General features: G+C 40.3%; 2 protein-coding genes across 2 annotated transcripts in view; one reads left to right on the top strand and one right to left on the bottom strand.

Moving 5' to 3' along the window:
- Positions 1–22,983, top strand: part of dars1 (aspartyl-tRNA synthetase 1) — a 25,318-nt gene extending 2,335 nt beyond the window's left edge. The window contains exons 2-18 of the mRNA XM_086051900.1: positions 3,326–3,437; positions 5,344–5,373; positions 5,602–5,659; positions 7,301–7,393; positions 8,995–9,097; positions 13,267–13,369; positions 13,725–13,805; positions 15,484–15,543; positions 18,013–18,124; positions 19,086–19,220; positions 20,334–20,481; positions 20,894–21,040; positions 21,130–21,172; positions 21,289–21,369; positions 21,491–21,602; positions 22,110–22,181; positions 22,456–22,983. Of these exons, the coding sequence (XP_085908026.1) occupies positions 3,326–3,437; positions 5,344–5,373; positions 5,602–5,659; positions 7,301–7,393; positions 8,995–9,097; positions 13,267–13,369; positions 13,725–13,805; positions 15,484–15,543; positions 18,013–18,124; positions 19,086–19,220; positions 20,334–20,481; positions 20,894–21,040; positions 21,130–21,172; positions 21,289–21,369; positions 21,491–21,602; positions 22,110–22,181; positions 22,456–22,547 (1,582 nt within the window). The 3' untranslated portion in view covers positions 22,548–22,983. The remainder of the gene's footprint in view (positions 1–3,325; positions 3,438–5,343; positions 5,374–5,601; positions 5,660–7,300; positions 7,394–8,994; positions 9,098–13,266; positions 13,370–13,724; positions 13,806–15,483; positions 15,544–18,012; positions 18,125–19,085; positions 19,221–20,333; positions 20,482–20,893; positions 21,041–21,129; positions 21,173–21,288; positions 21,370–21,490; positions 21,603–22,109; positions 22,182–22,455) is intronic.
- LOC147136493 (protein lifeguard 3-like) lies at positions 22,461–27,803 on the bottom strand. The gene is made up of 12 exons (XM_086051901.1): positions 27,514–27,803; positions 26,215–26,479; positions 26,067–26,134; positions 25,930–25,994; positions 25,779–25,832; positions 25,100–25,150; positions 24,980–25,019; positions 24,828–24,865; positions 24,666–24,753; positions 24,228–24,323; positions 24,047–24,100; positions 22,461–23,350 (listed from the first exon to the last, which is right to left on the bottom strand). The coding sequence occupies exons 2-12, from the start codon at positions 26,462–26,464 to the stop codon at positions 23,201–23,203; spliced, it is 954 nt and encodes a 317-aa protein (XP_085908027.1). The 5' UTR covers positions 26,465–26,479; positions 27,514–27,803; the 3' UTR covers positions 22,461–23,200.

Raw genomic sequence — 27,803 nt, 5'->3', positions numbered from 1 at the left:
GCACCTGCTCTCTTAACTGTCTTAATAAAAGTTAATGCAAAACTAATTTAGAGAAGTGCAAAGTTCAGTGTGTTTATGAGATCAGATGCGCGATTATGTCGTTTATTGCATTCACATTGATGCCTTAAAGCTAGGGATGTCCCGATCAGGTTTTATGACACCGATGCCGATCATGCATGAGTGAGATCGGCCGATATCGATACCGATTCCGATCACATGGAACATCTGTATATTTTTCCATTTATTCATGGTGACTATACTGCGCTGACAGTAACGCGTCATGCATAACAAGCTGCAGCATGCGTGCCATACGCCGTCTGCTCGCCTTGACTTTATTCAATGCAGTGAGCCTCGTAAACTCACCAGTCTCCCAATTGCTTGTTTTTCAAATGTCGGATTAAGTTGGTTGTGTTGAAACCTTTGGCCTTGCTCCCCTCCGCGAGGTACCTTTTCATGGCATATGCAGTATTACAAGACGCAAACTCCACACAGCAGACAATGCTACGTTCACACCAACTGCGGTGGGAGCGATTCTGGCGGCGCGTTTCAATTGGAGTCAATGTAGCGGGCGCGGGCGGGCGCGGTTGCTGCGGCGCGGCATGAATGATGCTTTTGGAGCGGTGGGACGTCGTCACGTATTAAACAAATCAACTTTTTTTGCCTTTTCGTCTCGGCAGCCAATCAGCGTCCTGTTCACTCGGCGGCTTTTTAAATTTTTTGAAACTGTTTTTACAGTGGCTCTGTTTGGCTGTGTGTGACACACCGCAGTGTACGGGGGACCTTCGAGCCCTGGCTCTGTTTGGATGTGTGTGAGACGTAGTCACGTAGTATGCCCGATGCTGGTTGGCTGCCACGAGGCGGAATGGCAAAAAAGTTGACTTGTTTAATACGCGACAACGTACCACCGCTCCAAAAGCATCATTCATACCGCGCCCGACCGCGGGAACTACATTGACTCCAATTGAAACGCGCCGCCAGAAATGCTCTCACCGCAGTTGGTGTGAAGGTAGCAGCCTCGCCTCCGCAGCGAGCAGAGGGGGAGGAACACAACACAGCTGTAGGCGGCGAAGAATGAGCTGCGGGTGATCGAGTGTTTTGATCGGCAATAAAAGGCTTTGATCGAATATTCCGATCACGTCGCTTTTCACGAAAATCGGCCGATCATGATCGGTGCCCGATCGGAGCATCCCTACTCAAAGGACATATTTTCGCTTTCTGTGCTAGCAACTGACTGCTCTTCCCCAAAGTTAGACCAAATTTTGGTTTGGTTGACTAGGTTGGTACCTCAAAAGTTGACCCAAAGTTTTTGTTTGTTTGACTTTCAAAATAAAATTGACCTTTGAGATCCCGTATGTGTAATTACTTGTACCTTCCAAAATTCCAGCATCATAAAACCTATTGAATGTTCAGTCATTTTTTTAAAGTAACATTGTAACATTAAATGCGAGAGGCACCTACGGGCAATCAGCCTGTCACATTCCTACCAATGAGTAATTTAGAGTTAATTAATCAGGTACATGTCATCAGGGTTGGGCGATTAATAAATTTGACAAATTTGTCAGTGGGAACGATCTGGTTTGTTTTTTTTTTTTGTTTTTTTTTCAAACAATTTATTTTTTCTTGAAACTGCAAGGCCAAAGTGCCTCTCTGCTGATTTTTTTTTTTCTTTTTTTTTTTTTTTTTTAAAACACCTGGACTTATTTAGGCTGATTCTCCCTTCCACACTACTGAAACACCAACCGTGCATAAGCTGTGAATGTGCATGGAAGCTGTCTAGAAATTATGGAACATGGTGTTGTTCCTGAGGCTTGTGAATGTCATTGAAATCCATGAAAAAAATTAAACCTAATGTAAATTCGAAAATGCCTTACAAATTTCAAATGTCTTTTCATCCTGGGTGCATGAGTTGACGTACTTATGATGACTTTATTGCCTAATTTGCAAGCCTGTCGTGACATACTACGCAGAGTGGTTTTGGATTGCATTAAACTCGTAACTTCAGTAGGATGGATGAATAATATTGTCTTATTGTCGCTTTCTTTTTCTTGTAAGATTTAACATTTTATTCTGTATCATTATTTTTCCTGCTCACTTTTTTTTTTTTTTTTTTAACCCTTAAACCCTGACATCTCTTAAGTTTTTTTTTTGTTTTTTTTTTTTTTTTTATGAGGGGCTAGTAGGCTTTCTTTTCTCCCATATCATGTAACTGACAGGAGCATTTGAACAGGCTGATAAAATATAATATAAAATAAAACTTCTTAGACTTATAATAGAAATAAAAAAAAATGTTTTTTTGCGTTCCATGCAATTGGCACTCGTGACCCACCACCAGAAGTGTCTTCTATAATATTTTTAGTACATGAAGTGCATATTGCAACTCCATCCAAACTACTAGTGCAATATGATGTTCACCTTCTTGGGGCATTTTACTTTTTACAGCCTCTGACGTCTGTAAGAGGAAAAGTGCTTAAAGTGGAAATCAACCCATACATATTTTTTTCAAGCGTATGTTCCCAGCAGGCCCGCTAATTGAAACACGGCATTCTGATTAATAGTGCGTTTGTGCAATATGAGTTAAGCAGCACAATCCACCAGTTTTTAGCCATTTCAGGGGGTGGCCATTTTGGCACTTGTTGTTGAATGAAAATAACATCACAATGCCTGAGGGCTCAGGTAACGACTGTCACGCCTCACCTGTTTTCTAGGTTTGGTCATGTGACATTTGCAAGCTGAAAGTTTTGGACTTGCCTTCCCCTTTAAGTTGATGCGCAAGGCCAAATTTGACAGAGAGCACTCACAATTTCGAGTTCCTCCACCTACCTGTATTGCATGTCTCCGCCATGAAAGTGCATAAATGACACTTAGTTGGATGGGAGAATGTGTGCCTTTTTTGCTGTCACGCACATGGCAAAATATCCTGAGCAATTTGGTTTCTTGCAACTACTTTTTTTAAAAAACACAGCCGGTCGATACACAGGTTAATTGTACCTTGTTTGTTCTTTCTGTCAATACATACAATATCGTACGTTACTGGCATGGTAACAAAGATACAATGTTTGTTGTAAATAACAATGTCGCACAGCACCGTAATAAACTGCAGCACGGTGATTGAGACTCACTGCTCCGTATCGCCATCATTCAACGAAATCTTTGAATGAACATCTTTCATCACTGACTTGAGCAGCTTTTTTGGTAAATAACAATGGCATTAAAGGTTACAAGCGGGACGTGACGATGGCGGTGAACAACTTCCTCTCGCTTACAGGAGAAATAGAAGGTGGAAGTCGACTTCAATGTTTATGTTGCGTATGTCTTCCTGTCCCAGGGCGGCGACGGTGGCGGAGGAAGACCCTCAGGCCCAGTCAAAGAAAGCCCAGAAGAAACAGCAGAAGGAAGCAGAGAAAGCTGCTAAAAAGGCTGAGAAACAAGCCAAGCTGGTCAGTCGTGTTTTTTTTTTTTTTTTTTTTAATTTATTTCTGGTGTGTCTCACATCCGTTGCCTCCTCTCGCAGCTGGCAAGACTGTGTCGTGCGTTCTTGATGGGCATTGTGGTTCCAGCAAGGTTGTTATTCAGCGGGTGGGGGGGGGGGGGTGCAACACTCTCCATTGTTCAAGTATTCCTGCCATTTTAGCTTTGTTTACGTCTGCCCAAACAAAGTGTTATTTTACTCTACGCTGAGAGCACGACACGTTGGCTCCCAAACACGCAACTCTCAAAAAACTTTGGGCAATAAACTCCCATCCCAGTCCGCTCCTTCGTTACCACCAAAATGTAGGCAGATTTATAAATCTACTAGAACTAATCAGAGCTCTTCCAAATGTGGATTAAAAATACTTTATGATATAAAATGTAGTCAATGTCAGGAAAATAGTCTGACCTGTGACGTATACACTCCTGGGTCAGCCCAAACTACACAAATTTAACACAATAAAAAAAAAAAAAACGCTGTAAATCTAAATTACTTGTGTAAAAATGATACATGACATCTTTATGGACCATTAATTATATACCTTGTAGAGTAAATTCATAGATTTGTTTTTAAGTACATCATGATATTAAAAGGTTTTTCGTAATTTCCGTGTTCCTGAATATTTTGAGCAAGCTTAATTATCATGTAAGTCAGTGTCTTCTGGCTCGCAACTGGATTCTGGCTCTGGTGGCGCTTAGTAAGCGATGGTAAGTGATGGGAAAATGAAGCTTCAGATTTGCTTCATGAACCAGTTTTTATATTTTTTGACTCCTCCAGATGCCACTTGTTTATAAAGCGGTTTAAGAAATGGCATGTCTGTGTGCTTTCAGACCAATATTGAACGGGGTTGCCATCTAGAGAAGTAAAAAAAAATACAAGCACTGGTTCATGAAGCAAATTTGAATTTTCATTTTCCCATCACTAGCTCTAACCCTCAAGGGATGTGTTGGCAAAAGAAAGTTGCCATGTGAAGAAGCATCCGTTTTTAAGGTTATAGTAGTGACATTTGATTGGCAGTTGACACAAGTGCAGACGAGCTTGATTTTTCATGATTTTGACGCCTCATTTTTGTAATGAATTTTTAATCATTCAAATTTGACAGGGAAGTTAACAACACTCTTCTCTTTGATGTCAAATTTCCAAGACTTTTTTATTTTCGTTTTATAGGGAAATATTTGCAGACGCCTACCAACGGGGTAATACTAAGGTTACCACATTTAAATCAATGAGGAATTTCAAATATTTCATTTACCTTGACAGTCAAATCGATGAGAAATAGACATTGAGTCCAGCCACAGCCATTAATGCTGCATGGCCACGGCGACGAGGGCGTAAAGCTTTCCTGTTTTCTGTCGCTCCCTTTTCTGCAGAAACCTGTCACCCAAGCAGCTCTGATGGCTTTTGCGGCACTATATTGAGCCGTTATTTTCAATCATGTGATTGGATCATCAAATAATGGTTTGGTGATTCCAGTTCCCTCAACCACAGCAGGCGGTCGCATACACCAATACCCATTTGCATAGGAAATGGAAGTATAGCCTAACCAGGATTCTATTCCAACGCACACACTGAGGCTCATTTGCCCTGAAGTCGGCAAAGATGTAGAGACGATCTGTCCACTTCTGCTGTTTCCATTACAAAGCAATATCTTCCACTGTCATTCCTCATTGTCTGTGATTTGTTGGCGCAATATGAAGAAGAGCTGTGCATTCCAGATATGTCAGGGTTGGCCTCCAGCTGGAGCTACGAATAATCATTTGTATTGCCATTTCTTGTATCAAAGGTTTAAATTTCACCATTCAAATTGTTGATGGTATGTACGTCGCCCCACGCCGGCTGTATGTAATTAAAGGCATCCTTTTTTTGTGTTTCAGGCTGGTGATCAGAAAAACGAAGAGGAAGATGTAAGTGTCCGCACGTTTCTTTGCTTTAGGTTGACTGACTCACCTGTTGATTCACACCTTCGCAACGGTTCTTGTGTAAACACCTGCATTGACACCCTTCCTGTCAGTTATCTGGATCTGTAGATAAAACACTGTCATCTGTTATCTTTTTCATAGTACAGCCAGACTGACGCTTGGGAAATGAAAGTGGAAGATTTACGTGAATACTTTTGTTCTTGACATTTTCAGGACTTCGCTAAGGACCGTTATGGCGTGGCGGCAATGGTCCAGTCCCAAGAAAAAAGGGGTTAGTTTGGCAGCTGTTTCTAGCCTTCACTTAAACACCAATCGACACTGAGGCTGATAGTGATTACCATAGCTTTATCTTAATCTGAAGTTCTGATAATCATTTGGGAATTTGCTTTCACAAGTTTGATGTTTTTTGTGTTGCTTTTACCAATTATGCACTGATTTGTTTGGAATGACATTTTTTTTTTAATAAATGTAGATTTACATTTCATACAATATATATTTTCAAATATTTGGTCATGCAGATTTACAAAAGTGATAAATAGAGTATGCCTCAGCTGTGGATGTGTGATTAAAAATATGGCCTGTGTTTAATACCCCTGACTAGTGTCGGCCCACACTGCCAAGTTACCAAGAGCAAGGCACCCATTTCCCCCAGAAGTTACATGTGGAGATCCCGTTTTATGTATGCACATTCATGACAAGGAAAACCGCTTCATGTTGATGCTTGACAACAGATTTCATTCCGTTTATTTCTGTGTCTTACCTATTTTGTTTAAAAATGGGTGCAAACATGTACCTCACAGTAGTTATATCACCTTATAAGAGGGCTGCTCGATTGTGATAAAAATATTCATCACGATTATTTTGGTAATAATCGAAATCCCGATTATTCAAACGATCATTTATTTTTGGTACAAAATAAGAAAATGTTTAAACGTAAAAAAATATATAAAGACACTCTAATTATGTAAATTCCTTTTGGACGGATAAAAAAATCATAAAATGAGTTACTATAAAATAAAAAAAGTATAAATATATGATTTCCTTGTGTAAATAAACAGTGCATTGGATATAAATGCATATTGATAATAGTTTTTTTACGATATGACAATTTTGTAATCGTGGAGTGTAATAATTGTAATTGTAATTCAATTTGGATCAATTGCACAGCCCTACCTTGTAAGATGTTGTTTTTCCTTCTCAGGTTGGACTGTGAAGCCGTAGGCCCCTCAAAATGATCCATGATGTTATGACATGTCAAGAATGTCTCATGGCACATACCTCTTGTAGTTTTAGTGATGAATAACGCCTGCCAAATGGATTACTATCAAGATAAATCTTTTATTCTCAGCTTGCCGCGCGACTTCAGTGCTTTTGCTGATAAACTCACGCAAGCAGTCAGACCTGTCCAGATCCAACCGTATGGACACCTTTTCAGCTCCAGTGGCTGTAAACAAAGTGGGTCCTTGCTCACCTGCATTCTGAGCCCGGGGATGTCCATGGGGAATGGGAGGGGGCGGAGGGCGGAAAGCTTTCATGTGGGTTGACAGAGAGTTCTCAGCCAAAGTGGCAGCCCTGCTTTTTCTGATGCTGCCTCTCTGTCTGCCGTGTGCTGATAATAAGGACCAAACATGCCTTTAAGTGACACACATGAGGCCAATTTGTCAAAAAAAAAAAATATCCCTCAGAAGAAGGCAGTCAGGCTGCGTCTCACTTGGCACCGCTGTAATTTGAAAATGTTGTTATTTACTTGTCTACACAAGCTCGTGCATGCTTACTCATATTTTTTTTTTTCTGTCTTTTGAAAATATTCAAGGTCAGACTGAGGTTGGCTGTGTGATTCTGCACCCTGAGGAGTGAAAATGGATTCCAAAAAGTGCCTTTCTGAAGCAATTGAATTTGTGTGTGTTTGCAGACAGGTCTTTGGTGCTGGTCAAAGACCTTACACTTGAGAGGGCTGATGAGTTGATCTGGTTGCGTGCCCGGGTTCACACCAGCAGGGCCAAAGGTGAGATCAACCTTCACCTTTTTCCCCCCCTTCACCCCAAGTAACCTTTCTTGGTGAGAGAAAAACAAAAGTCAAGGTTAGATTACCTCTGCTAATCCCAGAAAGCAGAATGTACATGAATGCTTTTAGGCTAGTCCTTCAGGATGAATAGATTAAGTGTTGTTTTTTTGTTTGTTTTGTTTTTCTATTATCTTTATCGCTTCAATTGGAGAAACGCTCAGACTTTAGCAAACAGTGTTTATAACCCTTGACAGAGTTAAAAAAAAAAAAAAAAAAGTTTTTATAGATGCAAATTTTATTATATTAATTTTCAAAACAAAGATCCATTTAGATCCAGGTGTGATTCAACACGTTGATGTTATCATAAAATATATATATTTTTTATAAATGAAACATTAACAAAAAATAAAATGTTTTTTTCATTGTATTTATAAGCGCCTTTCAGGGCACTCAATGTCACCGTACAAACGTTGTAAAAGAAAACAAACTACAATAACACAGTTCTTCTGTTTTTACATAGAGTACAGAGTCAAAGCAAGTTTCACCCGGATCGGATGTTCGTATTGAAAAAAATTATTTGTAATGCATGTAGCTGATAATACGTAAGAGTGTACGTATGTAAATTCTCACATCGGATAAAATGCAGTATAATTGTTCAAATCAATTTAGCACAGGCTTAAATCACATCCAAGTCAGGTTGTAGCTTATTGTCCTTATTTAGGGTCTGAAAATGTAAAACAAGAGGTAAAGTTTTGTCCAAATCCTGAATTCTCAATTTCAACCCGAGGTAACAAGATGTAAACATTTCAGGTGCCTGTTTTTCGATCAAGATGGAAACATCTGATTGCGAAAGTATAGTTTATAGAATGCTGAAAGAAGACCCGACAGCTCTGTGCCTCCAGAATGGTCTTGTTTGAAACACTATTTGTTCCACATTCTGCTTTTGTTGGCACTTTGAGACACTTTTGACCTATTTTGACCTATGTTTTGCCGTCTTTCAGACTAGCACTTAGGTGGCATTCAATCATCAGTCAGATTTGACAGGCTATTACAGTTCATGGTGCCAAAAAATGAGATTGAAATGATGACCTTTCAGTCATTTCCTTTCAAGATAGCTTCCAGAGTCAAGGGTCTCTTCCCAACGCTCATGTCCTGCATCGTTCTCGTCATTGTAAGGATGTCCGTGTGAACACAATAACATCCTGATTCAGTCTAGGATGAGGTGCGTCTGTTGCGGTGGGATTATGACATTGCTGTTCTCACAAACAGCCACCTCCTGGTCACAGGCAGCAAACATCAAAGTGTCTGGGTGGTCTGGCTGTCTTCTTCCCCAGGAGGTTGCTCGCTAAATTGTTTGCTGTCCTAATAGGTGTGTGTTTGTTAGGAAGGTAGCAATCAGCCATTCTTCGCTCGCTACTCTTCAAAGAGAATGTTCCATTCACAACGTTACCTGTAGATGACGAATAAGATTCAATTGGGGACTGTGTTAGCCCTAAAGTCATACATCACCTTTTGACTTGACATTGTTTGGATGAACACGGCAGCTTTAGAGCGGCCATTAATCTTTGCGTTCTGGCATTATCACTTGTTTTTGTCTTTAGGGAAGCAGTGTTTCTTGGTGCTGCGCCAGCAGCAGTTCAACGTACAGGCACTGGTCGCGGTGGGAGATCGTGCCAGCAAGCAGATGGTCAAGTTTGCAGCAAAGTGAGTACTGAGTCTGTGTTTCCTGTTAAAGAGGCGCAAAACAATGGTGGGAAAATCCTGGGCACTAATTGTCCATTTTCACACATTCTGAGAGAGGCGTGGGCCGAGGAAATCAATCATTTTTCACTTGACCACAAAAGCTGGCTGTTAACAGGGTAGGATATGGCGGCTTTTTAATAGAGTGGTTCCTGTTGAGATGGCAGATATAGCAACGCGGTACTTGGGAGACGAAATGCTATGAGAGCCAAGCATCATTCGTCTTGTTAGCAGGTTCCGAGGGTAGCCCGGTAATTTGTTTTATGTTCACATGAGAAATTCATGAACTACTTTAAAAGCACGCATGCTTTTTAATATATTGTGCTGAAAAGTTCCAGCGATTACAAATTGTTGAATTCAATTGAATGTTTAATTGAAAACAATTGAAATAGCATATCATCGCTATCGGTGACAGTGTAATTAAAGTGGAAAATCAACCCAAACATATTTTTTTCAAAAATATGTTCCCAGCAGGCCCACTAGTTGAAACACGGCATTCTGATAGATATTGCGTTTGTGGAATAGAGTTAAAACATCCGTTTTGAACCGACCAATCGCGGCTCGGCTTCAGGAAACTGATCAGCTGTGATTGGTCGTCACCTAAGCCCTGAGTAGTTGTGATGTCATTTTCAGTCGACAGAAGTGACAAAATGGCCGCCCCCAGAGATGGCTAAAAACGAGTGGACTAAACTCTTATTCCGCAAACGCAATACTTATCAGAATGCCTTGTTTCACCCAGTGGGCTTGCATTAGAACATATTCTTGCAAAAAATATGGTTGGGTTGACTTCTCTTTAATTAACTTTTTTTTTTTTTTTTGGTTTACTAAATTAGCAATTCACATGATTTTGGTGTGATGTGCTAATGTTTGTATAGGTTTGTATATGATATCAGTAGAAGGTACCAACTTGAACGAAGTGGTGTTTGGAAACTGACGCAAGATTTTTAATTTCCTGAAAAGTTGTGATTTTGGAGATGTGAGGATTCCGCTCGACAGCAGATATGGCAAAACTTGATTTAAGAGAGCTCTCTCAAAGGCGCAAAGGACATTCATTTAAGTGATGAGCATTGATTGAGTTTTACATGACTAAAAGATATCCCAGATGCATCTTATGAGGCTTGTTGAGCATGCTTTGGTTAACCGTGAGCTAAAGTCCAAGTAGATATCAGTTTGACCTTTTATTTTCTGCTGAACACATGTGTGACATGTCAGGGTTCCCTGACCTTGCTCTAGTTCCTCTCAATTACATGACCTGTCTATGCAGTCATTTTGTGATACAGCTTCAGTTTCTTTTCATACACTCCTTTGGAGTTTGTATGACATTTGCAGCAGTAAAAATGTAATATTTTGTCTATAATTAATTCGATAACTTCATTATGTTTCATGTGAATTTCATAACTTTAACAATGATTTTAAAAATAATATAGCTGGCCGCCATGTTCATTAAAAAGTCCACCGTCACTTGTGTCAAAGTTGGACTGGACTAGTTGGAAAGCACAATGATACGCCGAATGGAATGCTTCTATATCGTTACTCCTGAAAAAAATGAAGGCATATAATTTCCAACCAATTCTATGAATTAAATCTACCGAGTGAGATTCCGGTTTTGATGTGGAAGATGCAGTGCCGAATGGGCTTTTGATGGCACAAAATATACTTTGGAGAACAAGTGGATCAGGAAGTGTACCAGACATGGTCGTCGTTCGAGAGCTGCACAGGCATGAAGGATGCTGGAAATATCCATCCATCCATTATCTGTACCGCTTCTCCTCACAAGGGTCGCGGGGCGTGCTGGAGCCTATCCCAGCTGTCTTTGGGCAGTAGGCGGGGGACACCCTGAACTGGTTGCCAGCCAATCGCAGGGCACACAGAGACAAACATCTGCTGGAAATATGTTGCCATAAAAATGAACTATATCAGTAGAAAGGTGTATTTATCACCAGTTATGCATTTTTTCCAAGCTGAATTAATTAATTAATTACTACCAATCAAGCCACACATGTAAAATTAATCAAGCCTTCCTTTAATTTGCAGTATGTTTACCTTTTCTAATGCACCATGCTACGGACAGATGCCTTGGGGTAGAGCTCATAGTCAAAGTACAGTAATACACCAGGGGATGCACTAGATCACTTAGTTCCTTCTTAATTCTTCTTTAGGTATTGTGTAATAGCTTGGCACGATCAATGTGATCACAGAGTTGCCAAGACAGCACAGTTTTGCTTGAAGAGAAACTCAGCCAAACCCAGTCATCTCAAAACAGTTGTGGTCCAAACGTTAAGCATTTCACACATCGAAATCTCAAAAACAGGTGCTACGATCAATCCCCTTGCTTAGCAAAATTTGGTTTTGATGACTGACAACATAAGTCGCCGGATTACAAGTAAATCCTGTCACTGTTGAGGGCAGTGATGATATTACTGGCGAATCTTCATAAACTAGATTGGCATCGTCCTCTCACTGCAGTTTAATTAGATTATCATTAAGCTCTGCAATCGCATTTTCATTCAAGCATATCAGTATTAGTGAATGCCTTTGAAAGATCTTTGAAAAAAAAAATATTATATATATATGTGTATATATATATGTATATATATATATATACATATATATATATATGTGTGTATATATATGTATATATATATATATGTGTATATATATATGTGTGTATATGTGTGTATATGTATATATATGTATATATATCTATATATGTGTATATATGTGTGTATTATTATTATTATTATTATTTTTTTTTTTTTTGATGAGGTATTTCCAATTTTCTGACTTGTTTTAAATCACTGTTTACCTCATGTGTCCTGAATTACCTTTAGTCTCTGGGCCCTTAAGCGGAAGTCATTAATGTGGGATTTATTTATCTAACTCATCTACTAGGCGGCAAGGGGCTGTGGGTAGCAGCTGCTCTGGGGCCAAATGGGACACATCAGCGTTCTGTCCCTCATTATTATTATAGAACGAAGAGGAGTGACGGATTAAAATGCATTCCCCACTGATCTTGAACTGCTTGACCTTCTGTGCTGTTCATCTTGACAAAGGCTTGAGGTTCCTGCATAGACAGCATCTTGTTTTGGATATGTCAAACTGCTCTGCCTGGATTATGGTGATTATACATTGTATAAGAGTCAAATGTGGTACCTTTTCATTTAAAAAAAAAATTGGATTCCAATCAATAACACACAAAATATGGTCTCATTTGTGACCTTATTTATTCCTGGTTCCATTGTTGCTGGATTGGTCTTTCACTGTAGGTCTCTTGACTTGCTCTATATTGACTAGTATTTTAACAGGTCTTCTTAACTCATTCACTGCCAAGTGCATATTTCTTGGTCTTTTCACAGTCCAGTCATTCAATCCCAGGAATTTATTTATCATTTTTTTCCAATTTTTTTTGCAAACTTTAGGGTAAAAGACGGTCTGAGAATGTTTGGCAGTGAATGAGTTAAAGTAATTTATGTTTGATAAGCAAAGTACATTTGTTCAAGAAATGTGCATGAAGAGACACAGCTCGCATATTTTCTAAAGCTGAGCCGTGATTGGTTGTTACCTGAGCCCTGAGTAGTTGTGATGTCATTTTCAGTCGACAGAAGTGACAAAATGGCCACCCCCAACGATGGCTAAAAACGAGTGGATTAAACTCTTAGTCTGCAAACGCATATTTATCAAAATGCCTTGTTTCAACTAGTGGGCTTGCATAGAACACATTCTTGAAAAAATATGTTTGGGTTGACTTCTCTTTAAAGAAATGAGCATAAGCATAAATATAGAAATACATTTTAAATGGTTAATATTTTTATATTGTCGCCCCCCCTGCCCCGGCCTGATTATGATGTGTGGAAACTGCAAACAGTGTAACAGTCATTTGCTCCGCTGCAACCTTTTAATTTATGCCGAATATAAGCAGCTGCATTTGTTTCAGCAATGATCTCAGCCCCCGCAATCACTTGAAAAGCCATAACACTACGTGACACATTACATGTCAAACAAAAGTTCCACTTTAGTCGGGGAAAAAAAAATGTTATCATGCAGAGATCCTCCCACACAGATTATAATAGATTTCCTTCTTCGTGCACTGTTATTTAATATTTATTCTTTATTTTCCCACTTTCCCGGACCAGCATCAGCAAGGAAAGTATTGTGGACGTGGAGGCATCAGTGAGGAAAGTGGACCAGAAGATCGAGAGCTGTTCCCAGCAGGATGTGGAGCTTCACATTGAGAGGGTAGACCTTTTGTCAAGCTATTATTTTCGACCAGTGGTACATATTGCTATAGTTTAATAGCCTAAGTCTAAAAAATGGGTTAATGCCGATACAGTATGGCACTGTTCCCCAAACGTATAAAGCCAAGGCGCCCATTTGCATTAGAAAAATCTCCCAGCACACCACCAATCAAAGTTGGTTAAATTATGATCATCTTGTCACAATATACTCACAAATGGACTCACTTTGTGTCAAATCTGGGTCTTTTTAATTGAACACAAAGATGGTAGACTTGCAGGATGCGAATGTCTTATTATAAATTTTAACACTTAGATACAGGTTTATGGGCTATTTTTCTGTTTTTTTTCCCCTCCAGATTTTCGTCATCAGCCAGGCTGAGGCCCGTCTCCCCCTCCAATTGGAGGATGCTGTAAGGCCTGAAGGAGAGGGGGATGAGGTGAGGAAACTGCAGAGAGAGAGATTGGTGGACCTGAATTTGAGCTCTGGACAATCATTGTGTTGTTTGAGTGCGCTTTCATAGCACGTACAGAATGTAAATAGAATGGAACAGAGATGGGCAATTTCACATGGAGTTTAGCCGTTTTACCTCTGGTGACACCTTTTCAGATATGATTTAGTTTTAGGCGCTCATTAGTGGAAGTGACTTGCTTTGATGCATTGTCTAAAAATAAATAAATAAATTAAACCTTAATTTGTCTTAATCTGTGAAATACGGTTTTAATGTTCCCTCTTCAACCCAGAATATATGATTTCAGAAACGTGTAGCCTTGCAGGGCACAGAGAATTCTAATTAGGGTGTTTTGTGCGCTAATTCCGAATCATTAGACGCTTTTACACTTGCAGTAATGAATACCATTTGAATTTCTCTTTGTAGATTATATGTGCTTTTCAGTCGCGTGTGGCAATTAAACTTAGAATAACCATAATTGTGATCAATGTGCATTTTCATGGTTGACAGCATTCAAAATGCAAATAGTTATAATAACATAACACGTTCTGTACATGTTGGCATGTCTATCAATAGTTCACAGTTGGTCAAAACAAAAGTAGCCGCAATTGCTTTATTTGTGCTGAAGTCTCTGCGATGCTGGTGGAAATTATGAAACAGCAGTGAAGTTTCCATCGTGGTCTTAACTGCATCTTTGCAAGGTTTACATTTGCGGATACTTCTGAGAGTTGTGTAAAGTTAACAAACATCGCCTCATGTCAACATTGTGGGATGTGATTTGCAAAGAATAAAAACTCTCTGCTCGTCTTTATTTTTCCATCTTCAACTGCTCTGTTGCTGACAATTTATATTCCAAAGTGCAAAAAGTCATAACTCTGTTGGTTGCATTCATAAAAAGAAATGGGCCGTTTTCATCTACAGTTTTACTACTATTTTAAACTACGAACGCTGTTAAATCTAAATAACATATTATAGATGCCACAAATGCTTTCCTATAGCCACTGTTGTCATAATTTCATTTCTGATACCATAAAAATGAAACGCCATGTGGCAGCTGCGAGTTCGTTTGTGTTTGGCTACCAGGCCAATGCCTGCAGCTGCAGCAACATCCCAGGTGTTTTTTGCTGGGATATAAGATGCCCGTTGCACGCTTGAAAGGCACAAATGCTGTCCTGGGAGACCGACACCTTAACAGTCCGTCTGCCCGCCTGTCTAACCCTTTGTCCCCCTGTGCTGGGCTGTTGGGAGCAGGATGTGGCTACACAGGCTATTAGCGCAAAGCCCAGCGGGTCCTCTGAGGAAGCCCGACATGCATGACCCTGGAAGCTGTGGTTCCTCCTGTGATGAAAAATTTACTCTTTCATTTGTGCTCTTTTGCTACCGTATTTCCATAGGTCCAGGTGTCTTTTGTTTCATTAGGCTGCCACATGGAACAAAGCCATTCACATTCTTCGCTTTGCAAACTAATGAAGAGTTTAGTGGGGGGGGGATAAAAATCAAAGGTGGATCGCTTTTTGTGTCCAGCTGATATTTGAAAGGATATGGTTTTCATGACCAGTATCAGTTTCTCTGGCCGCTGGTAAAATAAGAACAGATACAGCGGAACAGTGTGTTTGATATTTAGTCGAATAAAATGGCTTTTGTTTTTCTTTTTGTCTTCCCAAAGGAGGGCAGAGCCACCGTCAACCAGGACACCAGACTGGACAACAGAGTGATTGATCTCAGAGTAAGTTGTTGCCCTAGAGTCCTCTCCTATGAAGAGACGTACTTGATGAAGTCTTTAATAAAGTGTGTTTGTCACTCTGTGCGGTTGACAAAGTGTTATTTAGCTTCAATAACCCTGTACAATGTTTGTTTGTTTTTTAAACGTGATTCGCAGCATGTATGCATTAAAGCTTATTGAGAAAGTCCCACCAATTTTTTCATTAATTGGAAAAGTTTTTCGATTTAGTTTCCTTTTATGAAGTTCATTTCACTCTGCTTCCCCCGATTTAAAAGAAAATGAAAAGTTGCATCCAATGTAGTTCAACACAACAGAAGGTCAGGGTGATACCGCTTTAAATGGAAAATACATGCATTGCAATTCACTCCGAACTCAAATAAGTTTGTGATTTAATGTGTCGATGCTCTACATTTGTGTGGGCGGAATGTTGAATTTAGGTGAGAAACCCCAGATACAAAGACCTGAAATGTTTTGATTTGTGCCTCCTACACGCACACACAACGCAGGAAGGAGCTCACACCACAGCCCCAAGTACTACGTATCACAAGAACACCTGTTCCTGGAACATTCTGCACTTTAAGTCCGTGGCCACATCAGGGTCCAGTGAAGCTATAAAGTGGTTCGCACGCTTGCAGACAGACTCTCCAAAAGGAGACCGTAAAACATTTGCTAAAGACCATCCTTAAACACAATGTGCTTTCTTTAAGAGCACAGTGGAAAAGGGTGACTTGATTTAATTTAGATTGTGCATTGGACCAAGCTACTTTTGTGTTGTCGAGTAGACAAGTCTGCGGTCATTCTTACAACCGTTACATTGACATTGTATATGTGTAAGAAGTCTCGCAGCCTATATACAGTATGCGCTGTTAGTCTTTTAGCTACCATCAAATTAATCTTGTTTATTATTTTTGCATTTAGTCTAAATAGCACAGCCTTATCTTCATATATAATTCATTACACTAATGCAGCAGAGCCCAGTACATCCAACATCCCAGGATCCATTTATTCTGTTTGAAATAACGGCTAAATAAGTGACTCAAAAGAAGGAGAGGGTGTGAGCACCCAGACAAATGTTTTTCACGCAATGAAACTTGTCTGTGGTAAATTGCCACCACAGCACACACTGTCCCGTCTGGTTCATGTATATGTCGTGCGGTTCTGAACTGTAGGGAAACTCAAAAGAACTGTTAGCTGATGCTCTGTGGTAATAATCTTGACACCTTAAGCTGTACTTGTGAAGAAGTGACTTTCTCTTTACAGTCCTACTCAGGACAGCTTTTGGCTTGTTTTCTTCTGTTTAAGAGCTAGTCCACGGTAGCTGAGTACTTATATCGGAACACCTCAGGGCCCAAGGGGCGAATGACGAGGACGCCGCATAGACATATATTTATCACATATATATCTATCTATCTTGTCTATCTACACACATAGACACATACGGTAGAGGTCCAATGGGATGCCAGGAAGATGCTAGGTAATAGCCGATGGCAGAGCAGCTATGAATATGTTGCGTTCAGGAAACTCTGGAGCTGTGGGTAGCCCATACTGTATTTTTACCTTTCGTATACTGACATTTCTTTCGTAACAAGAGGCAATATTTTCCTGTTGAGGCGTTTCGTAACTTGAAAATTTCGTATGAAGAGACGTTCGTAAGTAGAGGCACCACTCTATTTTTTTCCTTCATTAATGAGTTATGAGATCGCCAGTTGGTTCAAAAACCAAACAGTAAAAACAAACAAATCAGATCTTAAGATAAATAAAAATAGAGGGAAAGGTCAATGTCAAGTCCCTGACCACCCGTCAAGTAACAAAAAGAAGCCACCAAAAAGGTCATCAGACCTCCGGAATTGAACTGTGAGTGTTTAAGTGATTTAACATGAACAACCAATAGGATGAAGTGTGGATGGATGGCGAGGACAAGGTCTTTCATGCTGCCGTAAAGTGTAAAAGCAGTGTTTATCTGTGTGTGATGTCGATTGCTTGTATTCATGTATACAGCTGTCACTTGATCCAAGATACATTTGCCCCAAGAAAGGTGGATAAAGAGAGACTTTGAACAGTCTCGGTGTAATAAATAACAAATGATCAGCATTCTGTTCTTTCACCTGTCAGTCAGAAATGCTTACAGAGGACTAGGAAAAAAGTTGAGTTTTTCAAATGGAAGCACAATAAAACCACTAACTGAAAGGGTGAGGTCCTTCATTCATGAGCCTGTGTTTAAATCAGTATTCGTAGGGTAGTGTTCAGTTACGTTTTGACTGGCTCTGTCAAACTGTCGCAGTTTGCGGTTTGGGGGATTTCACATTACCGGTATTTTTTTTGTTTTTTTTACCTGCTCTTTTACTCCATGCTTTGTCTTAAGTTATTCCCCCTCAGAAGGACAGGATGGATATTTCTTTTAGGTTTGAGTGTGTTTTTGCGTTTTGCTAACTGATTTCATTTCATGAACGTTTGCTTGTGTCTCTCTCAAAGACAACCACCAGCCAGGCCATCTTTCGTCTGCAGTCAGGAGTGTGCCAACTTTTCCGAGATACCCTCACTAAAAAGGGCTTTGTGGAGATTCAGACACCTAAAATCATATCAGGTACACACGCACATACACATAGTGGTTCTTTGATCTCCTGGGAAATCTGAGGTTTCAACAGCGATACACCTTCTGTATCACTTCCCACATGTGAAATGTAAGTCATTGCCTTCCTGAAAACTGTAAAGTTAGTTTTCTAGTATTTGCTTGACATTTTCCTTGCCTCCGCTTGATAGGGGGAGCCCTACAAAGTTGACCAACCTGTTTTATTGACAGACATGACATGAATTAACCCCAATATATTTTCAGATCATGACATTAATTGGACAGGGGCAACTTTGCTCAAACATTCTTCTTACAGGCTTCCTACTGATTTTAAGAATTACCCTGACCCTGAACTGAGCAAGAGTTATGGATTGCTGGTTATTCACATACACATTTGGAAATGTTTGAATATCTTATATTATAGTAACTTTTACATACAAGAATGGCAGTTCTGATGCATTTGAATTATAATGCATGTTGTTTAGGACCAAATTGGATATTGTTTCAATATCTAAAGTCTCTAAGTCCCGATGACAAATTGAAGATGTTGAGTTTTGTTACGCAACACCGTGTACAGTTATGCAACACTTTCACTTCTTCCTTGCTTCAAGAGCCAATGAAAATGACTTTGCTTTGTGCTTTGCAATTCAAACGTGGCGCTCTTTATTAGAGCGGCAACTGTAAATCCGCACGATGTACTTGTTGCAAAAACCACACCTTCCTGTTTGCCAACACCCTCGACACGTAACAACTGTTTGCGACATTACGTGGGCCCTCACCCAACTTTTGTAGACATGCAAATATCAGATGAAAACATCGGCGTCTAGTGAAACTGCAGACGTTATGTACTCCACGCCCGCCTTACTGACTGGTTTGTGGGCGTCTTTTCAGAAACACATTAATTCCGATTTTAAAGTGTTTGCCAAAATTGAATCTAAACCTTCTATAGATAAATCCTTCTTTATTCCAACTCCAGCTGCCAGTGAGGGTGGTGCCAACGTCTTCACAGTGTCTTACTTTAAGACCAGCGCCTATCTGGCCCAGTCTCCCCAGCTGTACAAACAGATGTGCATCTGCGCTGATTTTGACAAGGTCTTCTGTGTGGGTCCAGGTAAAAAAAAAAATAAAAATAAAAAAATCCAAAATTTCAGGAGTGTGATGAAAAATACAATATTAACTGACACAAACAATGCAGTCCGATTCTGTAAATTCCGTTTATAAGCATCTCAAGGTGGTCCGTGTAACTGCCTTTTAGTTATTCTGCACTTGATATGTTGTGAACCATTCAGGGTAAATATTACACCACCAGGATTTGACAGCCTTGGTTTGTTTTTGTTTCTGTTAGCTCACTAGAGAAATCAAAGGACTTAAGGTCATCACTGCATCTAAGGCTTGAATACACTTTACCGTGGTTGCCGTAGTTACAGTGGGACCACTCGGGTTCAGCACTCTGGCAATGGACTTGTGTAGTGCAGTCCACTGAGGAACATTTTTTTATGTAAACATAGGATAGGTTGAGAGAAGAGAGGAGCAGATGTCATGCCTTGAGTTTATTATTTAGGGGTCAGATGGGTGCAGCTTTGTAGATTATGGACTGAGGTCTACAGAAGCAGGCTGAAATGTATAGAAGTTGTACTATTCATGCCCATCTGCCTTGCCTGATTTGCAACCTCTGTTGGTGGTCCAGATAAGTGTTTGCGCCTGACCAGGAGAGAGACACTGTCCCTTTGGAAAAATATTGTTGATGTTTGTGTGAAGGCGTCTATTGATGCAGCTTTTTAATTGCCTCACACTTTGCGTGAAGTGCATAAATTATTAGCCATTCTCTTGATGGCCGACAGCAATTAGTGGCTAATTATGTGTGGCAGGTAATTATTAGTATGTTATGGTCACAGCTGTGTCAATCATCATAAAGGTACCTGCCAGTCATCAGTAGTAAACAAAATCAAGACCTTTACGTAGTGCTTTGCAATCACATATGAATTGAATCCCAAATAGAAAACAGTAGCCTGCCTCTGGAAATATTTCAGTTTACGCCAGGCTAATTTATGGTAACTCCTAATTTTTATGGTGTGGAGCTGAGCTTGAAAGCCGATTGGATTCGCGACCCCTTTTTAATTGAGTTTTTTTTCCATTTAATAGAGTATTTTAACACAAAGCTGCTGCAAGTTTTTAAGCAGTGTTTGAAACATTTGCCGTTGATCTAAATTGTCGTGCTTGTCAGTTTTCAGAGCCGAGGACTCCAACACCCATCGTCATCTCACTGAGTTTGTGGGTCTGGATATTGAGATGGCTTTCAATTACCATTACCACGAGGTCATTGACTCCATCACTGACACCATGGTCCAGATCTTTAAAGGGCTGAGAGACAAGTAAGTCTTTCTACCTTCCCGTTGTGATGATTTCAATTTTCAAATGAATTGAGGCCTCTGTCAAACCTATTGTGTTGTATTATCACAATGAATGGTTAGGGGATACGTATATGCCACAATATTTTGCTTCTGTGACACAAGATCGATGTTGACAAGCTCCTAGTATGGAAAATTCTGATATTGTATTTCCTGTCAGAACTATTTTGCCGCTTTAGATTATGGGCTGTCAGGCGGGTTGTCAGCTGCGTGGAAAGCAGCTAAACGTCAATGAGCTCATGTTCCATGTGGTTTCAGTGCCTCCTAGTGGTAGCATTAAATAGACAAAATTAGCACCTCAACTAGGCCTGCTTTGTCAGCATGAATTGATGGAGAGGTGAGCAATTACTGGCTTGCAGTAACTTTTTTGTATCAGCTTCCAGACTGAGATCCAGACTGTAAACAAGCAGTTCCCTAGCGAGCCTTTCAAGTTTCTGGAGCCCACTCTGAGACTAGAGTACAAAGAGGCTTTGGTCATGCTGCGTGAGGCCGGGGTGGAGATGGGCGACGAGGAAGACCTCAGGTCAGAATGATGAAAGCTAAAATATCTTAACTAAGTATTTCCATATGTTGGAATGAACAAGTTATTGATGAATTAACTTTTTTTTTTAGCACGCCGAATGAAAAGCTGCTTGGCCGCCTTGTTAAGGAAAAGGTAGGTCCAAATGTGTTCAGTGTGTATCATACCTGTCTCCCCGAGTAACTTCGGATAGGCTACACGCCATGCTGTATCGTCATTACACATGTTAATGTCTTTTTCCCACTCTCCAGTATGATACCGATTTCTATGTTCTGGACAAGTACCCGCTGGCTGTGAGACCTTTCTATACCATGCCTGATCCCCACAACCCTGTAAGTGTCTCATAAACTCAAAACACAGACAAATTGTAGTTCCCTGCTTCACTGTGAGAACAGTGCAATAATAATACAGCCTACATATCTTTTTTTTTTTTTTTTTTTTTTGTTATATCAGAAAAATTCCAACTCCTATGACATGTTCATGCGTGGAGAGGAAATCCTGTCCGGAGCTCAGAGAATCCATGACGCACAGCTGCTGACCGAACGGGCCATGCATCACCAGATTGGTAAGTATTAGGGGGTCACAGTATGGCCCACCGCGTAATTTACATGATAAAGATTCCTGTAATATTCTTTTAGATTTTTTTTTCTAAAATGGGTTGCTTGAAATGAATTGAATTTGTATTAATTAATCTCAAGTAATGTAATCTTTTAAATAAGAAAAAAACATTTAATTGGTCATTTCATTATAGATCAATTAGTATTAACTCAAATAAAAAATGCCAATAAAGTATTTTATAATTTGAATGAACAGTTTTACATACCATTTTAAACGTTTTTGTTTCTCAATTGGTCTACATATTACCTGGCCCATCTGTCCGTTTTGAAAATCTAATGTCGCCTTTGAGCACCAATGTTTATTGCTTTTGAAGTTTGGCGCCCTCTGGAGTGGAAAAAAAATCACAAGAAAATGAATGTGAATCATCGGATCCATGCTTTGTGAAGGTGGATGAAAGATGGAAAATAGTCATATGTGAACTTCTGTTTTTTTTTTTTATATATAAACGTCACAGATCTGGAGAAGATCAAGGCATACATCGATTCTTTCCGCTATGGCGCACCCCCACATGGTGGTGGAGGCATTGGTAAGAAATAACACATATATTTGGGATACAATACATACGTTTTGATACCTCAATGTTAATGATTTTATCTGCGTTCCCCCAAAAAATTGTCACATGCCCCTTTATCACTCAAAAAGTCATAGTACATAACAGTTTCATTGTGCATATTATTCTGTTCATTTTTGTTGTTGTTTTTTCATCAATCTGCAGTGTGCAGCTGCAACACTTAACTCACCCCCAGAGAAGATTTTGATCAAATTATTTAGTTTAGTAACCTTACTATCATTCCTTACAGGCCTGGAGAGAGTCTGCATGCTGTACCTGGGGCTCCACAATGTGCGCCAGACCTCCATGTTCCCACGTGACCCCAAACGCTTGACTCCTTGAACTTTGCAAGCCATCTTTTTAATACCAGACTACAAGTCACATAATGGTGATGGGAAACTAATAATTCACATTGCTGATTTAATGGATTAGTGCCACTCTTAAAGACACTAACATGCTACTGGGATTAATTTCTACTGTGAGAGATTGGAGTCGGTGAAACAGTAGGGAACTTTATTGATTGTTGTGAAAAGAGGTCTTACCAACAAACAATTGAGAGAGAGGAGGCGTGCACTCAAGTTAGGTAGGAAAGAAGCACTAGTCAACTGGTCAGCATCCCTTCTTAAGAAGATAACGAGTAGTTACTGTCTCAACTCCTAACTACCTCCGACTAACCATCGTGGTCTCCTACAATATGTCTGTAACGTGCTAAGCCTTTTTTTTAGTCAAATAAAAAGAAAAATCATGGCTCATAAAAATATTTTTCAAAGCATATAAAGCTTCGTCTTTGTGTTCATTTGTTTCTTCCACAATTTCCCCACACTAACTTGCACTAACATGACAAGAATAATCCAAAGTGCTCAAGTGTTGGCGGCAAAACAAGGACAACATTAAAACATTTACAGCTGGTTACGGGAAACACTTTACAATAGCTAGTTAACACAAGATAATGTAGTCCAAACACCAAGGGGACGTGTTGAGCTCTCTCCAAGAGCTTATTCAGTAGCCGAACCACTGATTTGGAAGATGAAGAGGAAAATGTGAACAATGTCAATGTAGAGCGACAGTGCTCCGTAGACGTACTCTTCTGGGCTTATTGCCAACTCCCGGTTTCCGAGGAGAAGCTGCGTGTTGTATACTAAAAACTAACAGAGAAAAGACAGGTTTTAGGTTTGTCACCCTAAAAGAAGACATGTTGCCCCAAGGGGGGATATCTGAACATTTTTCACTTTGGTGCAATACTTTTTTCACTTAGTTTCAGCATAGAACACAGATTGAAGACCCTGTAAAGTGAAGTCGTAAATGTCTTTCTCTGTTTTAAGATAATTGCTGAATGGACTGAGAACTACAGTATGTGGAGATGTAGCGCTGTGCGTTAAATTGTTTTTCACCGTTTCAGTCGTATTGCATGTAAACTCCCCAAGTGGGACTTCACAGCTAGTATGTGGACAGGTGTATTGTGCTGGCATGGCTGCTTGAGAGCGCCTTGTCCCGAAGTGGAAATGCCCTGCAATAAGTGTGGGATACAGTATATTCCAGCCACTGGGGGCTTTAAGCAGATATATTTTCGTGGCTCAAATGTGGTTATGTGTCAAATGTAAGCGTGATTCTAATGAAGTAGAATCCATTTTCCAGGACTAGTACTGCTATTTGACATTTGAGGAGCATCTGAGCGCAGAGTATGGATTGATTTTTGACGATTTTGAAGCCTCATTTTAAATACTTGATTTTTTTTTTTCCACACTAATCTCTGTGGTGTATCCAATTTCTTAGACATTTGTTGTCACTTTACAGGGACTTTAGCAGTTTGCAAACTGAACAGAGTGAATATGGAAGCTCACCAAGGTGTAAACGATGGCTCCGATGGCAGCATAGAGCATATGAAGCCAAGGCACCTGTTCAGTGACACAAGAAAAAGGCCTCTGAATGGTTAATTGGCCACACAGATGCACCCTGCTGAGCGGCTGCTTTCTTCTCAAAGAAACATGAGTAGACAGAATCCTTTACACAAGAAGCCCTTACATAGTGGAAGGAGAGCACGACGGCTGTCACAGTCCCGATGATGATGAGCAGAATGGCAGCAATACAGAGAAATCCCCCGCAGGAAGTGAAGTCAACCTGTGAAGGGAAGCATTTCGAACGGCAGCGTAAAAGTGAACAGCTTGAAGGTGCATTCAAATTTGTATTATAATGAGGCATAAACCTTTCGAAGAGTGGATATGAGTTCTCTATAGCAAAGATGCGACTTTTTTCCAGCTCTCTTGCATCAGACAGAAAGATGGATTCACATCTTTCTCCAAAATCTCATCAATATTTAAAAGGAACATGGTTCACAGTTGTAATGTGATACAAAGGCGTTCTTTTACACTAACAACAAAGACTTTGTGTGACAAGCCACGGGCTGCTCAGCCACACACACACACACACACACAGACAGACATTCTTTTTACTTGCATCAACCTTGGTTTGAAAGCAGAAGACTGTGACAGTTGCACAAACCAGGGCTGTTATTCCCATGGCAAGAAAGACTGCTTTTGTTTCGTAATAGCTGCAAAAAGATACATATGTTAGTTAAAACCAAAACATGCATCTAGATGACTGAAAAAAAAGTCATAAGCAAACCTTGAAATTGTTCCACACATGTAAGACAGGGCAACAGTCTGCAGAAGAAAATTCATACAAATAAGTCTTTTTTTTTTTAAACACCACATACAGTTTTGCCACAAGGCCCTCTTGACAAATACAGCTTCTGACATAAAATCGCCAGTACTCACAAATACTCCGAGCAGCACCAGATTCCATGGAAAGCGCCTCCTTGACACACATTGTAATGAATGAATGCATACCGTACATACAAACTCATAACCAATTCTAGCTTTTAAGGGGCATGGTACCTTGGCTCTTTGCAGCAGATGAGAATGCAGTAAACCATAAAGTAAACCACTCTGTGAAAAGGAAAAAAAAAAAAACAGTGAAATTGTTACTTTGCATAACACCCTGTTACAATTAAGGAAGGTCATGTAGAATTTGTTTATATTTACTATGGAGGATGAATGATTATTTAATTTAAATTTTTGAAGAATTTAATAGAATGGGAGAGTCCCTGAATGTTCTGTTTCGATGCTGCATTGTATTGAATAACAATGTTGTTTTCCCCGAATAATGATTCCCAACCACTGTATTGCAGTACATGAGTGTGCTGTGAGCGATTATAAAATCATTTGCTTAAAACAAATATCCATGCTGCAGATGCTGGAAGAACAATTCAATGCTTTTCCACTAGATGGCAGAAGTAATTACCCACCAGCAGAATTATTATGTTAGTGTTTAGTATACACTATACACTGTATACTTTAGAGACATTTTAGTTTGGTCGTGTGCCCTGAGAGCCGAGTTTTTTGTATTAAGGAAACACAGCTTTAGACTAAAAACTAGATGAGGATGACTCAACAGAGTTCCTGCTAGTTACAGCCAAATAGTGAACTCCACTTGGACTCAGTTACCTCAATTCCGATAATTAAGTTGAATACGTGTAGTTAGAATCTCTGATAAGGTAACAATTCTGTAACTCACAAGGATGCCCAGTAGATTGCAGGATACTTGATAACAAACATCTTGACTGTATCACTAGAGAAGCGCAGAGATAGAGACCACTTAGAAAGTAGGCAGTGCAGGCCCCTACCAGGGCCTTTAGGCATGTATCGTGTCAACTCTCAACACTTACACAAATGTAAAGACTGCCACAACTGAATAGGTAACGGTGAGCTGAGCTGCTAAAATTAAGTACACCTGCCAAACAAGCACACAAAACAGTCAGATCTTAGTTATAATAAGCTCAAATGCACAGATAAGCACCCCTACCTTTCTGATAAAAGCGTGTCGAACAGATGTACTCTCCCACTGCGTGCTCAGAAAGCTTTCCATTTCTCCTGCAAAATTGGGAGTAAAGAGCATGTATTAGTTTGCACAAATAAGTACGATGCACTATACGGTGACATTTCCTCCTAACTTGGATTGGTTGCAGGCATCCCGGCAGACAGAGTGGGTATTGTGGTGGGCATCCCAGATGGAGAGAGACCAGGCGCTGCCCACATGCCGGCCTGGCCGCAGTAACCAGGAGGGCCGGGGTACATGCCAGGGCCGGGACTGTAGGATGGAGGCGGCAGGTCAGCTGAACCTTGCTGCAGCTGGGTGGGATCGTACTTGGGATGTTGCAGTGCATCTTCATAGGGTGGAGGATTATCTATTTTAGACGTCATGGTTGGACCTTGACTCTGTAAAGTAAATTATGATATTTATTTCTAAATATATTTGTCCAAGCACAATTTCTGAAAATGTTAAAAGACTGAACTACCGGTATGTAGTATCAGTGTCGCCCCTCTCGCACTGTTTTTAGAACTTGAACCCCATTGTTTGTTTGTATCACTGGTTATCCAGCGTGATTACGATGTGCAGTTAGCTATACCGCACCTCGAAAATGCATCTTCCCTTCAGATAGTACGCTGGCATGCCTGCTGTAGAGCGCCTTGTTGTCCGTCATAAGTGCACACACAGAAAGAAGGTGGAATAGTTAAATGGGGTGGGGGGAGTAATCGTAAGCCATTGTGTGGACTGGGGCGTCGGGCCAGCATGGCCGCTATAGAGCGCCTCGTTGTCAGCTGTGTGTGGGCAGACCCTGAAGAGAAGGAAGAACGATGTGTGGGAAAGCCCCGCAACAACCCTGTGGGATATATTCCAGCCACTGGCAGTAGCGGGTAAGGAGGGGGGGAAAAGTTGACTTGACAGCCTGTGTCTTGAAAGGGGCTCCGTGCTGGCGTGGTTGCATGCGTTAGAGTGCCTCGCATCGCATTGACCCAGTGGTATATATTCCAACCACTGAAGGCTTTAAGCAGTTGGCAGTTGACATTTGAGCGGGGCATGGTTTCAGGCACACCCAAAGCATTTGAGAGCGGAGAGAAAAGCTTAATTTTATATTCAGTACTGACTGATTTGGCAGGGTTGTGAACGACACTCTTTCGCATTGTGGTGCGTCAAATTTACAAGGCATGTTTTCACTTTACAGGGACTTAAAACAGATGGTAACGAGTTGTTATTGTGATCACTCACATTCATCATTGGGGCTCTTTTTGTGAAACAGCAATTTAAAGCACAAAGCGAAGACTGATGATCTTTCAAAAGTTCACATTTGTGTTACCTCGAAAATTATGCAGTCATATAAGATATATAAATACATGACCAATTAGTGCACACAGTGCAAAAGACTCCTAAGCTAAAATAAAGCATAACCAACAAATATCAGGCTCCATACCTGCTCCGTCTGCTCTGTCCCCTCTCTCCTAACTATGCAACCCGGTCTTCAGTGTCATCGGATATGTGCTTTGTAAGTTACACGAGTCTAGTCAATATGGCAGATCCTCCTGTTGCACAGGTACATGCTAATTCTTTATAAAGGTGTCGAGATAAACTTGTCAAAGTGCCAAATCATAACGTCTAATTCTCCCAGGGCACCATTTATCTAATAATAACATCAAGGCAAAATAGACCTGACATTCTATCAGGAATCGAGAGGAGGACCTCAAGCAGTTCGTGCAAGATAGT

Source organism: Filicampus tigris, chromosome 14 (assembly GCF_054856515.1).
Source record: "Filicampus tigris isolate MCC_2025a chromosome 14, RoL_Ftig_1.0, whole genome shotgun sequence".
NCBI lineage: Eukaryota > Metazoa > Chordata > Actinopteri > Syngnathiformes > Syngnathidae > Filicampus > Filicampus tigris.
Note: the sequence above shows the minus strand (reverse complement) of the source record. Positions and strands in the feature narration are given on the sequence as shown.

Excerpts from the sequence above, each read along its gene's own strand:
- LOC147136493 (XM_086051901.1), bottom strand. The coding sequence starts at position 26,464 with ATGACGTCTAAAATAGATAATCCTCCACCCTATGAAGATGCACTGCAA. Across the intron at positions 25,833-25,929 it reads GTGGCAGTCTTTACATTTGT|TGATACAGTCAAGATGTTTG; the intron begins GTAAGTGTTGAG and ends GCGCTTCTCTAG. Across the intron at positions 23,351-24,046 it reads GAGCCATCGTTTACACCTTG|TTTTTAGTATACAACACGCA; the intron begins GTGAGCTTCCAT and ends TTTCTCTGTTAG.